The 15,537-nt window shown below is 39.4% G+C and overlaps 1 protein-coding gene across 5 annotated transcripts in view; it reads left to right on the top strand.

Annotated features, from left to right (window-relative positions):
- rasef (RAS and EF-hand domain containing) overlaps positions 1-7,062 on the top strand; it is a 30,563-nt gene extending 23,501 nt beyond the window's left edge. For 2 of the 5 annotated variants that reach the window (XM_078789473.1, XM_078789474.1), the window contains 7 exons: positions 393-581; positions 646-790; positions 2,011-2,092; positions 2,169-2,283; positions 2,458-2,565; positions 5,476-5,552; positions 6,511-7,062. In XM_078789473.1, coding sequence (XP_078645599.1) covers positions 393-581; positions 646-790; positions 2,011-2,092; positions 2,169-2,283; positions 2,458-2,565; positions 5,476-5,552; positions 6,511-6,613 — 819 coding nt within the window. In that variant the 3' untranslated portion in view covers positions 6,614-7,062. Of the gene's footprint in view, positions 1-392; positions 582-645; positions 791-2,010; positions 2,093-2,168; positions 2,284-2,365; positions 2,566-5,475; positions 5,553-6,510 lie in introns of those variants that run through there. The other 3 variants (XR_013627157.1, XR_013627159.1, XR_013627158.1) reach the window with 3 other exon arrangements.
- Positions 7,063-15,537: the final 8,475 nt, after the last annotated feature.

Raw genomic sequence — 15,537 nt, 5'->3', positions numbered from 1 at the left:
ATTCCACTCTTGGCCATCTCTGTGTGGAGTTTGCATGTTATCCCCGTGCATTGCAAGGTTTCCTCCCACATTCCAAAAACATGCTAGGTTAATTAGCGACTCCAAATTGTCCATAGGTATGAATGTGAGTGTGAATGGTTGTTTGTCTATATGTGCCCTGTGATTGGCTGGCCACCAGTCCAGAGTGTACCCCGCCTCTTGCCCGAAGACAGCTGGGATAGGCTACGGCACCCCCCCGTGACCCTCGTGAGGATAAGCGGTAGAAAATGAATGAATGGCTCTACTGTTTCATTAAAGCTGATTTACAAACAAAAACCAAAAAGAGCATTGCTGCCCTCTGGTGGCGAAACATAGAAATAAGTTGAGTGATTAGTGCAATCATTTGCAACCAGCCCCCAGAGCCGCAGGATGGCGAGTCAGCATTCGGCTCAGACAGCAGCTCCGTTTTGGACTGGAAGCCATCTGAAGCCGTCCCCGCACCCGTGGCCCTTTCCACACCCATGGCCCCACACACACCCGTGGCCCCATCCCCACCTGTGGCCTCGCCCACCCGGAAAGCCATCAGTGCCATCAGCGTGAAGGTGAGACAGAAGCAACACAAAAATAAGAGAATGGACGTTCCGAAAATTGTGTTGTCGTCTCCAGAGTGAGGACAAGAGCGACCTTGCCTACATGGCCTCAGAGAAAACGTACAGGATCGTCCTGGCTGGAGACGCCGCCGTGGGAAAGTCCAGTTTCTTGCTCCGTCTCTGCAAGAACGAATTTAAGCTCAACTCCAACGCAACCCTGGGTGAGTTTAAGTTACACTCTATAACTATAAATTATTTTTTTCAGATTAAAATGAACAAAGCATTATTAGAGCCCTGTAGACATGACAAAACACGACTATAGTCACATTTATACTCTTTTTATTTACAACATATTGCGCAACTGCAGGGTCTTGAGACACATGCTAACTCGCAAACTAGAGAGCTAGCGACCTAAACGGTAGCCTCCAAGTTATTTTCTTTCAACTTAAAAAGCCAAAAACTTACCACTTCCACACGGATAGGGAGGATAACTATTAACAGTTATTTAACCTTTAACATAAACATTAATCAAATGTAATAATTTTTTCTGGGTACATGATACCATACAGCAGGGGTCTCAAACACGCGGCCCGCGGGCCAAATGTGGCCCGCAGGACACTAGTTTGAGGCCCCCGCCTTGATATGAAAGTTTAACGTTAGTGCGGCCCGCGCAAGTTTGATATGGATGCTGTATGGTATCATGTACCCAGAAAAAATTATTACGTTTGATTAATGTTCATGTTAAAGGTTAAATAACTGTTAATAGTTATCCTCCCTATCCGTGTGGAAGTGGTAAGTTTTTGGCTATTTAAGTTTAAAGGAAATAACTTGAAGGCTACCGTTTAGGTCGCTAGCTCTCTAGTTAGCGAGTTAGCATGTGTCTCAAGACCCTGCAGTTGCGCAATATGTTGTAAATAAAAAGAGTATAAATGTGACTATAGTCGTGTTTTGTCATGTCTACAGGGCTCTAATAATGCTTTGTTCATTTTAATCTGAAAAAAATAATTTGTCTACCCACCAACTATATGTGGTTTCTTAAGTTTTTATTATTATTATTATAATATTTATTTATTACTGATTGCAAAGTTTTTCATTTTTCTATTTTTAATAAATGTGTTTTTTTCAATTCAAACTTTCATATCAAGGCGGGGGCCTCAAACTAGTGTCCTGCGGGCCACATTTGGCCCGCGGGCCGCGTGTTTGAGACCCCTGCTTTAACGTCTTTAACTGTCATACCTGTGTAAAGCTAAGTTACACAACCATTGTTAATAGTCAAACATTTTTTTCATTTTTCTGTTTTTAATAAATGTGTTGTTTTTTTTAAACCTGATGCGGCCCAGTCTCACCCAGACCCTAGCTCCAGTGGCCCCCCAAGTAAATTGAGTTTGAGACCCCTGCTTTAAGTGTTTTGCAGTAAATATACATTGTCATATGTGTCCAGGTGTTGATTTCCAAATGAAGACGCTTGTAGTGGACGGAGAGCCCACTCTGTTACAAATTTGGGACACCGCCGGACAGGAGAGGTGCGTGAGTGGACAAGTGGTGGTCCTCGGGTTTATTTGTGAACAAAAATCATCCTTATCCGTGACTTCCGTTCAGATTTCGTAGCATCGCCAAGTCTTATTTCCGCCGAGCGCACGGGGTGCTGCTTCTGTATGACGTCACATGCGAGAAGACCTTCCTGAATGTGAGGGAATGGGTGGACATGATTGAGGTAAAGCTCGATGGTCAATGAGGAGGAGGAGGAGAAATGTATCGGTTTACATCCTAATGTTTTTTTTGTCTTTTTACACAAGCAGCAGATACTGTATGTAATATGTAAGTGTTGTTGCGTAGTATTTTTGTTCTTGCTTTTCGTGTTTTACGTCATATTCCGTGTGTACAACAGGACATCTCTCAGGACGACATCCCCATCATGCTGGTTGGTAACAAATGTGACCTCAGACAAGGAGCAGCCAACTGTGTCCCCACCAGCTATGGGGAGAAGCTAGCTATGGTGATGATTATTATTATTATTATTCTACTCCTTACTGTATATTATATCACTGAGATTTAATATACATCACTTAATAGGATAAAATTATGCACGGTGGTCGAGTGGTTAGCACGCAGACCCCACAGCTAGGGGACCCGAGTTCAATTCCACCCTCGGCCATCTCTGTGTGGAGTTTGCATGTTCCGGGTACTCCAGTTTCCTCCCTATATTCCAAAAACATGCTAGGTTAATTAGCGGTTAATTACCGCTTATCCTCACAAGGGTCGCGGGGGTGCTGGAGCCTATCCCAGCTGTCCCAGCTATCCCAGCTGTCGCCAGCCAATCACAGGGCACACATAGACAAACAACCATTCACACTCACATTCATACCTATGGACAATTTGGAGTCGCTAATTAACCTAGCATGTTTTTGGAATGTGGGAGGAAACCGGAGTACCCGGAGAAAACCTACGCATACACGGGGAGAACATGCAAACTCCACACAGAGATGCCCAAGGGTGGAATTGAACCCTGGTCTCCTAGCTGTGAGGTCTGCGCGCTAACCACAAGACCGCTGTGCCGCCTAGCTATGGTGATGATTATTATTATTATTCTATTCCTTACTGTATATTATATCACTGAGGTTTAATTAGACCACTTAATAGGATAAAATTATACACAGTGGTCGAGTGGTTAGCGTGCAGACCTCACAGCTAGGGGACCCGAGTTCAATCCCACTCTCGGTGTGGGTTTTCTCTGGGTATTCCGGTTTCCTCCCCACAGGGGTGCTGTCATAGTATTATGAGAAAATGTTTTAAATTTGAGGGGGAAATATTGTAGTTTTATGACAAAAAGCAGTTTTGTTTGGAAAAAAAAATATGAATTTCTGAAACAAAACTCTCCTTCAGTTAAAAAATGAGAAAAAAAAGTAATAAAGTTGTAATATTACAATAAAAAAATCCATGTGAGTGAATGAAATAATAATAATTTCTCCTATCTAGCTAAATACTCTTTTGGTGAACTGGTAAGAATAAACAATATACAGTGAAGAAAATAAGTATTTGAACACCCTGCTATTTTGCTATTTCTCCCACTTAGAAATCATGGAGGGGTCTGAAATTTTCATCGTAGGTGCATGTCCACTGTGAGAGAGATAAACTAAAAAGAAAAATCCAGAAATCACAATGCATGATTTTTTAACAATTTATTTGTGTGAAACAGCTGCAAATAAGTATTTGAACACCTGTGTATCATCTAGAATTCTGACCCTGAAAGACCTGTTAGTCTGCCCATTAGAAGTCCACCTGCACTCCATGTATCATCCTGAATCAGATGCACCTGTTTGAGGTCGTTAGCTGCATAAAGACACCTGTCCACCCCATACAATCAGTAAGACTTTAACTTGTAACATGGCGAAGACCAAAGAGCTGTCCAAAGACACCAGAGACAAAATTGTACACCTCCACAAGGCTGGAAAGGGCTACGGAGCAATTACCAAGCAGCTTGGTGAAAAAAGGTCCACTGTTGGAGCTATCATTAGAAAATGGAAGAAGCTAAACATGACGGTCAATCTCAATCGGAGTGGAGCCCCATGCAAGATATCACCTCGTGGGGTCTCAATGATTCTAAGAAAGGTGAGGAATCAGCCCAGAACTACACGACAGGACTTGGTCAATGACCTGAAAAGAGCTGGGACCACCGTTTCCAAGGTTACTGTAGGTCATACACTAAGACGTCATGATGTGAAATCATGCATGGCACGAAAGGTTCCCCTGCTTAAACCAGCACATGTCAAGGCCCGTCTTAAGTTTGCATATGACCATTTGGATGATACAGAGGAGTCATGGGAGAAAGTTTTATGGTCAGATGAGACCAAAATAGAACTTTTTGGTCATAATTCCAATAAGCGTGTTTGGAGGAAGAAGAATGAAGAGTACAATCCGAAGAACACCATCCCTACTGTAAAGCATGGGGGTGGTAGCATCATGCTTTGGGGGTGTTTTTCTGCACATGGGACAGGACGAGTGCACTGCATTAAAGAGAGGATGACTGGGGCCGTGTATTGTGAGATTTTGGGGAACAACCTCCTTCCCTCTGTCAGAGCATTGAAGATGGGTCGTGGCTGGGTCTTCCAACACGACAACGACCCGAAGCACACAGCCAGGAAAACCAAGGAGTGGCTCCGTAAGAAGCATATCAAGGTTCTAGCATGGCCCAGCCAGTCTCCAGACCTGAACCCAATCGAAAATCTTTGGAGGGAGCTCAAACTCCGTGTTTCTCAGCGACAGCCCAGAAACCTGACTGATCTAGAGAAGATCTGTGTGGAGGAGTGGGCCAAGATCCCTCCTGCAGTGTGTGCAAACCTGGTGAAAAACTACAGGAAACGTTTGACCTCTGTAATAGCAAACAAAGGCTACTGTACCAAATATTAACATTCATTTTCTCAGGTGTTCAAATACTTATTAGCAGCTGTATCACACAAATAAATTGTTAAAAAATCATGCATTGTGATTTCTGGATTTTTCTTTTTAGTTTATCTCTCTCACAGTGGACATGCACCTACGATGAAAATTTCAGACCCCTCCATGATTTCTAAGTGGGAGAAATAGCAAAATAGCAGGGTGTTCAAATACTTATTTTCTTCACTGTATCAAAGCTGTAAGTACAGTATAAATATATGTAAAAGTAAATATCACAGCCAAATCTGTTGTGGAAATACTTTAAAACAAAAGTATGCAGCAGCATTAGCATGTTAAAATTTTCACAGTGAGCTTTATTGCCAACTTTCCAGGTATGACATGTCTTATCACAAACTTATGTAAGAGTACCACATGACCTCAGTAGCTGTTGTTTACTTTGTCGCAGGCTAAACTATGAGCTCCCGTGGGTGTAAAACTGTACGGTAAAGTTATTTTGTGTTTACTCCAACAGACGTACAACACTCTGTTCTGTGAAACCAGTGCCAAAGATGGCTCCAACATCCTGGAAGCTGTGCTGCATCTTGCCAGGTAAAAAAAAATAGAACCACATTCTTTAAAATAAAATAAAATAAAAAGTCTTCAGAACCATAAAAGCTTACAAATAATTTGCTGTTCATAAATAATTTGGTGTTCATATGTAGAAGTAAATATTATGGTAATGGTTTAATTTCATTTGAACATGCATCAGATTACAATTGAATGCATCACATAATCAGTTCCGAGTTCCACATGTCCAAAAGGAGTAGGAAGAAGCAAAGGTTATTAAATCCTACCCCTCCATCTGGTACTTTTACAAACAGTAACTGTTATATTTGTTCACTTCCTGCTTTCCTAATTTATTTTTTATTTTTTATTTTTTATTTTTTATTTTTTATTTTTTATTTTTTATTTTTTATTTTTTATTTTTTATTTTTTATTTTTTATTTTTTATTTTTTATTTTTTATTTTTATTTTTTATTTTTTTATTTTTTTATTTTTTTATTTTTATTTTTTTATTTTGTCAAGTACCAAAGTACAAGGTGATATGACCATCCAATGACATAATGGGTACCATAGTACCCATTGGCTCATCGTTGTACATTGTTTGAGGGTCTTACTCAATCCATTCCATAGTTTGATTCCACATACTGAAATGCTATGGCAAAGCTTATTAAATCCTACCCCTCCACCTGGTACATTTACAATCAGTAACTGTTATATTTGTTCACTTCCTGCTTTCCTAATATATTTTAATTTTTAATTTTTAATTTTTAATTTTTAATTTTTAATTTTTAATTTTTAATTTTTAATTTTTAATTTTTAATTTTTTATTTTTTATTTTTTATTTTTTATTTTTTATTTTTTATTTTTTATTTTTTATTTTTTATTTTTTATTTTTTATTTTTTATTTTTTATTTTTTGTTCGATTCCACATACTGAAATGCTATGGCTTTTTAACGTAGTCCTAGCATATAAGTGCATATAATATTATCATTTTCTCTCCCAGGGAGGTGACAAAACACTCCACGTTTGACGAAAAGTGTCACTATCGCTCACTGCCAGATTTGGATGCTCCCAGGAAAAAACCCAACTTTTCCTGCTGCAACTAATCAACTCGTCATGTCTGGGTTTTTATTGTGCTCCGTGAGGAACAACGGGAGATGAAATAAGACAAAATAAGACAGCGGGACTTCAGCAAAATGAACAAAGATTTGCACAGGAGAGCGGAGAACTTTTGCCCATCATCTTGTCTTCCTTATATGTCCGATTATTTCTGGAACTTTGCGTATTTGAAGAAATGTTGAAGTACTCGTAATGAGTTCATTTTATAAAAACCACACCAGGAGGTTGCCTACTGCCATAGCTGTTCATGTTGTTTTTAGACACTCGGGGTTATTTGCTTTTGTAGCCGACACCCAGCAGCACTTTTAACTCTTTTTTGTGCATTATAAAGATATAAAAATAGATAAAAAAAGACAGCTCATTACTGCATGTAATGGGACACACCCATGCCACCTACAAAGACAGCAATTAAAGCACCTTCAAAAACCTCTAATAAGTTTTTATGGTTTTATATACATGCTGTAACATTGTAGTAACGGGTACATTCATGCTAATATGTATTACAGTATTTAGCCATATTTTGGTTCTTTGAAGTATTACCAGAACGGGTGCATTGATTTCATCCAGCGGTGTGAAAAACTGTTTTTTCTGATTTCTTGATGTATTTGGATGTTTGTGGCGGCACGGTGGTCGTGTGGTTAGCGTGCAGACCTCACAGCTAGGAGACCCAGGTTCAATTCCACACTCGGCCATCTCTGTGTGGAGTTTGCATGTTCTCCCATGCGCATGCGTGGGGTTTCTCCGGGTACTCCGGTTTCCTCCCATTCCGGCATTCCGGTTTTTGGAATGATTCCGGCCTATTATTACTCCAAAAATATTGAAATACAAGTTATATGTAGTATTCCGCTCACCAGGCGTCAGTAATGTTAGACTAAGAATTAGATATTTAGATATTTCTAGACATTATTACTTTCACAATGCATGTAGTCAGGATCCAGTCTCCTCCCATTCTGTGTGGAAGTGGTACGTTTTCACCTTCGTGCTTTGTCCTTCTTCTGCCCCCATCCACTCGGTTTGCAACCCTTTCTTAAGTTTAGCATAAATGAAGTAGAATCTAATGAGTTAGCACGGTAGCAAGCTATGCTAAAGCTAAAGCAGCGGCTGTCTCTTGCATCCCTGCAGTGATCCCTTAGCCTGAGCTTAAGAGTTGCGCAATATAGTGTATTCAAAGAATAATAAAAAATGACTATAGGGGTGTTATATAATGTCTACAGGGCTCTAATAAAATTTAAACAAATTTAGAAATTGGGCTTGTTAGCGCACAGACTTCACCGCTAGGAGACCAGGGTTCAATTCCACCCTCGGCCATCTCTGTGTGGGATAGGCTCCAGCACCCCCACGAATGAACAAAAAAAACCTCATTAAAAAAAAAAACCATAACAGACTCATATATTAACCAAGCTACAGCAATATTTTTATCAACAGCTAACTAACAGCTAACTAAAGGACTAACCAAAATGAACTAACCAAAATAAACCAAAATGGGTTTTCATATAATCTTCCTATAATTGTTGGTTGAAAGTAAAGCACTTTCGCTGCTCGGTGCTGTTACACAGTGTTGCCACAGGGGGGCGTTGCGGCTCGGTTGTTGGGAAGGCCACACACAGCGGTGAAGAAGAAATCAATAAACTGCTGTGTTGGAGAGACGACCAACTGTTCACACTCTTTCATATGTTTCAGGTTGGTGAAAAAGAAGTGTTTTTAAGTACACCACGATATGTCGTATAGTCATATAGAATGACTTTTGATGCCTCTGTAATGTATATTAGTTGTTTATGTGAGAAAAGAAAGTCTGTGTATATTTGCTAATGCTAACAGGCCTAGCTGTGAGAACTGAAGCCTGGCGGCCTTTAGCATCCATTTTAGATGCAAGTGAATTAGCTAGACAAAAGAGTGGATGAAGAAACAAAATGGATGTATGTTTTAATGTATATTTTTCTTATATATTATCTTGATATGGCTATTTCCTGTTAAGTAGCAAAACATGCTTGAATGGCTCAATGGTTGTAGTTGCGTATAAGAAGAAATAAATAAACTACTGTGTTGGAGAGACGAACAAATGTTCCCGCTCTTTCATGTGTTTCAGGTTGGTGAAAAAGAAGTGTTTTTAAGCACACCACGATATGTAGTATAATCATATAGAATGTCTTTTAATGCCTCTGTAATGTATATTAGTTGTTTATGTGAGAAAAGAAAGTCTGTGTATATTCGCTAATGCTAACAGGCCTAGCTGTGAGAACCAAAGCCTGGCCGCCTTTAGCATCCATTTTAGGTGCAAGTGAATTAGATGGGTGAAGAAACAAAATGGATGTATGTTTCAATATATATTTTTCTTTTCTCCTTTTTACCTGAGGACCGGAGCACACGTCTTGTGCCCGAAGACACAGCCATCCCAAGGAGAGCGGCCATTGTAAGTGTTGTCGCTGCTGTTGTTGTTGACAAAACTAGCAAGTATGTGTATCATAAGTTTCGGTAGTGTTTTAAATAATCAAAATTGGATGTTAGCATGTATATCAAACCATAAAACATTGTTAGAGGGTTTGTTTAAGGGGCTTCATAGTTGAAATAGGTTTATCAAAATGACGTGCATTGTTAGCTAGCTCATATTAACTTGTTTTCTTGTGTTATTATGCGCAGAAAAGGGAAAGAAATATGTATGTTCATGTTTCACATAGGAGCGGCACAGCGGTCGAGTGATTAGCGCGCAGACCTCACAGCTAGGAGACTAGGGTTCGATTCCACCCCCGGCCATCTCTGTGTGGAGTTTGCATGTTCTCCTTGTGCATGCGTGGGTTTTCTCCGGGTACACCGGTTTCCTCCCACATTCCAAAAACATATATGAATGTGAGTGTGAATGGTTGTTTGTCTATATGTGCCCTGTGATTGGCTGGCCACCAGTCCAGGGTGTACCCCACATCTCACCCGAAGACAGCTGGGATAGGCTCCAGCAATTTAGAAATTGATTATAAACCAATGAAAGAGGGACATATGAAATTATTGTGCAATTAAATCAAGCAAGAATTTGCTGAAATTAAATTATTTTTTCTCCGCCGTTTGTCCTCACTTGGGTCGCAGGTAAGCTGGAGCCTATCCCAGCTGACTTTGGGCGAGAGGTGGGATACACCCTGCCCATCGCAGGGCACATATAGACAGACCATCATTCACATTCATATTCATACATATGGACAATTCTACATAAACAAGCTGCAGGCCACAAATGGCCCTCAAACCACACTTTGGTCACCACTTAATTGGTGACTCCAAATTGTCCATAGGTATGAATGTGAGTGTGAATGGTTGTTTGTGATTGGCTGGCCACCAGTCCAGGGTGTACCCCGCCTCTCGCCCAAAGACAGCTGGGATAGGCTCCAGCACCCTTCGCAACCCTTGTGAGGAAAAAACAGTAGAAAATGAATGAATGAATGTTTCACATAAGGACTGTGAATGATTGGCAAAATTCCCCAAAAAGTGCAGTTCCCCTTTAAGAAGCCAAAAATGTACCACTTCCACACAGATCGTGAGGATGACTTTTTTTCCCCCACTATTTCCAAGTTGTCACTGGGTCAGATTTTTAAAACATGTTCTCCAGAAAGTAGTTAGGACCATTCTGATACCTCTTGCAAGGTAACCTCTGGGGTTGGTAGCGTTTGGAATCCCTGAAAGAAGTTTGAGATAGCTCCGAATGGTTTCCTGTGACATCACAGGAAGCCAGACTACCCAATATGGGCGTGCCAGGGTACGCCTGCCGTCCTCGCTACTCTGCTGCACTGTTTTGTGTAAGATTTGTGTTTATATTGTGTACGTTTTTTTTAAATATATATATATATATATATATATATGTTATCGTATAAGAGTCCACATCTCAATAGAAAAGGGCATGAGCATAATAGGTCTCCTTTAACAATTAGGGTTAGGCTTTGTGTCAGGCCTAGGCTTACTGTTTGGGTTGCAGGTTTGATTCATGCTAGGCTTGGGGCAAGGACTAAGACTGGGATGACTGTTGGGGTTTTGGTCAGAGACACCAGGCTTCGGGATGCAAAACGTCTTCATTTACTCTGCTGTCTTCCCTTCGGTTGTCTCTATTAAAAAGACAAACAAATAAACGACATTGTTTCTCCTTGGCTGCTCTTGAGTTAGCATCGCTGTCTGTTTGAATAATGACAACATATGTTTGCCACCAGGGTCTTCATGGTGTGTGTGTGTGTGTGTGTGTGGGATATGAACGTGTGTGTTCTTGGCACGGGTCCATGTCTCCTCCCACCATCTGTTGACAATGTCATGTGTTCGATGAGGCGAGGCCGTTCATTTGTCAGACAACAGGTGGGGGCGTCTTGGGGGTAGAATAATGGCGATGGGGGAATAATTAGATAAAGGGGACGGTCCAAGAAAGGTTAATGACAGTAATGAATATATTAAGGTGGACGGGGTTGAATGGTGGGGGGCGTCCTGCACAGTACCACAAAGACCACAAACCATTTGTCCCCCTCCCCCCACCCAAGACACCCAAACAACAGATGACGACATCAGACATCAAATGTCACAACAACCGCAAATAAAGACGGATGCACTCTAAATGAATAATGGATGCTGCGGTTATTAATTAAAGGAAAACACACACACACACTCTACGCCGAGGTCACTAATGACAAGGGGAGTTGGGTGTCGCCATCTGGAAAGGTCAAAGGTCAATATATATGACCAGTAGCCCATCCAAAGACATCTGTGACGTCCAAGCACTGCATGCAATACTTCTCATGAAAGCTAGAGGGCAGCATCCCCCACTATCTGTACAATAATATGCAGGCACAGTACAGTATATAGTTTCAATGGGCTGCACGGCGGTCGAGTGTTTATCGCGCAGACCTCACAGCACCCGAGTTCAATTCCACCCTCAGCCATCTCTGTGTGGAGTTTGCATGTTCTTCCCGTGCATGTGTGGATTTTCTCTGGGTACTCCGGTTTCCTCCCACATTCCAAAAACATGCTAGGTTAATTGGCGACTCCAAATTGTCCATAGGTATGAATGTGAGTGTGAATGGTTGTTTGTCTATATGTGCCCTGTGATTGGCTGGCCACCTCTCGCCCGAAGACAGCTGGGATAGGCTCCAGCACCCCCCGTGACCCTCATGAGGATAAGCGGTAGAAAATGAATTAATTAATTTGCACGAGAGCACCAAACAAAACAAATATATTTTATAACAAAAATGTGATATGTGAAATTTTATGGGGAAAAAAATCATTATTTTTCCAGTTATTATGATTTAAAAAGTTATTCATTTATTGAAAAAAAATTCTTCATATCATGAGAAAAAAAGGGAGAAAAATCTTTAGTCTTGCATATTAAAAGAAAAAAAAATCATATTTTTCAGAGTGCTATAATTTTATGAGAAAATGTTATAGTGGATAGTGGATAATTGTGTAATATTTACAAAAAAAATGTCCTGATAATTCACGTAAAAGTATATACCGTATTTTCTGGACTATAAGTCGCTCCAAAGTATAAGTTGCACAAGTCCAAAATTGCATAATTAGGTCGAAAAAAACATACATAAGTGGCATTGGAGTATAAGTCGCATTTTTTTCGGGTAATTTATTTTAACTACTTGACCAAAACAGACTTTACGTCATCTTGGAACGCAAGTTCTAACAATAAAAGAATCGAGAACAGGCTGAATAGGTGTAAGATATGCTAACACAATGCTTATTCAGCTACACAAAAGTTTTTTCATTTATAAGTTGCTCTGGAGTATAAGTCGCAGGAACAGCCAACCTATGAAAAAAAGTGTGACTTATAGTCCGGAAAATGCGGTATATACATTTATTTTTAGTCGTTAAAAATGACATTTTTGTTGTTGTGATGCATAATTAATACAAACAGCCGATTAATACAAACATTTAATGCTAATCTTCTCTCTCAATACAATAAGTTCAATAAATCAGTAACGTTTATAATCACGATTATTTACAGACAGTTTGTGCACACTAAAAGACACCGACAATCACGCACATGCTTTAGTTTGATGGCGGCCATGTTTTTCAACCCGTCTTTCTCAAATCTTGTGTGTACTCAATTTCATGGTGATTCGGCAAACCATTGTGAAGTTATAGTGGGTGTTCTGTCGAGGCGGGGTTGAGCTGTGTGAGAAATTTCAAGTCAATCTGACTTTAATAACAGCGCCAATATCGAATAGTGCGTGTGTCGGAAAGGTAATGGCACAGGCGGCATAGCGGGGATGTTTGTTTTGACAAAATGTTCAAGCTTTTGTGTGCAGGGATTCAGGAGTAGTTAATGATACACATACAAATACTATAAAGTAATGAAATGTACTATATGTTGGTTTACATGAGAGAAATTCATGCTGCAAAATTACAAGCATTTAGTTCCCGAAAAAAAATCCTGGTTTCCACAATGCCATAGCACAGTAACACGCACGCACACACACACCATCCTTCTTGCTTGGCATCCCTGTTTTTTTTTCTATACTCAATTGCACCAAATGATAAACATTGGATGCAAGTACACGTAAACAAGGGTGTGTACGTGCACACACACACACACACACACACACACACACACTTAACAAGTGATTAACTGTCAAACTGCACAGCCAGAGGTCAGCAAAGGTCGCCATTGATTTGCATAGACAGATGGAGAGTCCTATTAGGGGTGTTCATGTGTGTGTGTGTGTCCTCCCACTTGCGCTCCCCCCCGGTGCTGTTATGCGTCTGTGCAACCATTCTGTGTTACCATGGCGATGATGAGCCTGCATGATGGGGTCATGGCCCAGTGGGAAAGTTCACAAGTCACACAAGCGTGTGTGTGTGTGTGTGCAGTTGGTCCTTTTTGGATGATGAATATAATATAAATATAGATGCTTGGATTCATTATTGAGTATATACCAATAGGGATGATGACTTTCAACATATTTTATATTACATTACATTACATAATTTACATAATTATGTAAAAGTGACTAATTAAAGAGCCTTATTAAATAAGCAGGTGTCCAAACATGTGGAATTGAATAAAATTAAATAAAATTAAATTAATTGTGTGTTGTTTATTAATTTAATTAAAATTAATTTAAATTAAATTAAAATTAATTTAAATTAAATTAATAAACAACACTAAATTAATTTAATTTAATACTTTGATTTAATTTTTTATTTAATTTAATGATTAAATTAATATAAATTAAATTAAATTAATAAACAACACTAAATTAATTTAGTTTAATTTAAATTTAAATTAATAAACAACACTAAATATTTGAGAATAAATTTATAATATTAAGAAAAAATTGCATTCACAAATTAAACAAAAAAGTAATAAAAAAATAATATGACAGACCACCAAAATAATTTTTTAAAACTTTTGGAATATTGGGTAGATAAAAAGTTACAATACTATGATAATAACGTCAAAATATGAGAATAGAGTCATAAAATTGTGAGGAAAAAATAAAGAAATTTGAAATAGTTGCAAGAAAATGAATAAATAAAATGACGGTCGTTTTTTTGTTTTTTTTTCTTTTCATATAAAAACTTCTTTGGAAAGACGACTAAGTGAATTTTCCCGCAAAATCGGATTCCTGATTCATGAATGGAATATTTTCATCATGACAACAAAGAAAACCTGTTTATAACCATCTAAATATATATATTTTTTTAACATTATTAGAGACCTCTGGAAATGAAATAACACCCCTATAGTCACCTTTACACTCGTATTAGACAATATAGTAGACATAATAAGAGTGAATAAGCCATTTTAGACTCATACTCATGTGTGTCCCTATGGGGACCTGCCGCAAAAATAGCAAGTATCGGTCGGAATAACACAGCGTTTGCGGTCAACCAAATGATAACATTCCAGTACAGAATGTGTGCATTTTTATCAGGCGGAAATTTGCCGGCGTAAAGAAATGCAACGATTCAAATCTATTTCTCCGTTAGCGCCGTTGCATCCTGACAAGACAGCGTTTCCGCGTCAAGCTGCATTAGTCACCTTGTGAGCAAACAAACTCCCAGCATCCATCGCTCCCCTCTTCCTGAGGCCACAGCATCCTTTGCATCCCGCAGTAAATAAAGTCAAGCTGATGTGACTTTCGTGTGTGTGTGTGTGTGTGTGTGTGTGTGAGAGAACGAGAGATGGAGAGAGATAAATGCTGCTGTCATGCTGTGCGGTGCGCTCTGTCACTTTGATAAATCTCACCGCCAGTTGATGACACCTGCTGACAGCACGCCGCAACGTGATTGGCTGGAACAGCTCCAGGTCAGGGGAGAGGCGGGGGGGATGCTAATGGCTTTGATGGACAACAAATTACACACACACATACACACACACACACACTCATGGCGAAAAGGGGGGAAGAGAAGAAATAGGTCACACGTGTTGTGTATACACACACTTAGTGTGTATTATTAGTAGGGCAATTAGCACTAATGATCGCATCCCTGGCTCACCTGATTGGCCTAATTAAGGAGCTCATTAGCATCCACTTTCATGTAAGGGATTCTCGGTAAACAATTAGCCCGGAAAGTGTGATTTATCCACATGAAAAACATGTTGATTAAACACGTTTTATTTGGGGTTTTTTTTACCCGTGTGTACCACGCTTGTTTACCTTCATTTTTGGCACTGCGGCATTTCCGTACGAGGTCGCTAAACCGCAATAAGATTTATTTGGGCATATTTCAAAACAAAACTGCAACATAACCTCCAGTTCCCTTTCATTATTCTATAAATCATATTTAAAGGTGACATATTATAGTATTTTGCAACATTTTTACACTCTAATGTATTATTCTTTATGTCGGAATTTAGACATTATAAAAAGCAAAGCCTACCAAGAATACTCAACAGTACTTGATAATGTCATTTTAGTTTGAAAGATTTTTTAAGTAATAT

The sequence above is a fragment of the Doryrhamphus excisus genome, linkage group LG3 (genome assembly GCF_037039965.1).
Source record: "Doryrhamphus excisus strain RoL-2023G ecotype Guam linkage group LG3, RoL_Dexc_Guam_v1.1, whole genome shotgun sequence".
Classification (NCBI taxonomy): domain Eukaryota; kingdom Metazoa; phylum Chordata; class Actinopteri; order Syngnathiformes; family Syngnathidae; genus Doryrhamphus; species Doryrhamphus excisus.
Note: the sequence above shows the minus strand (reverse complement) of the source record. Positions and strands in the feature narration are given on the sequence as shown.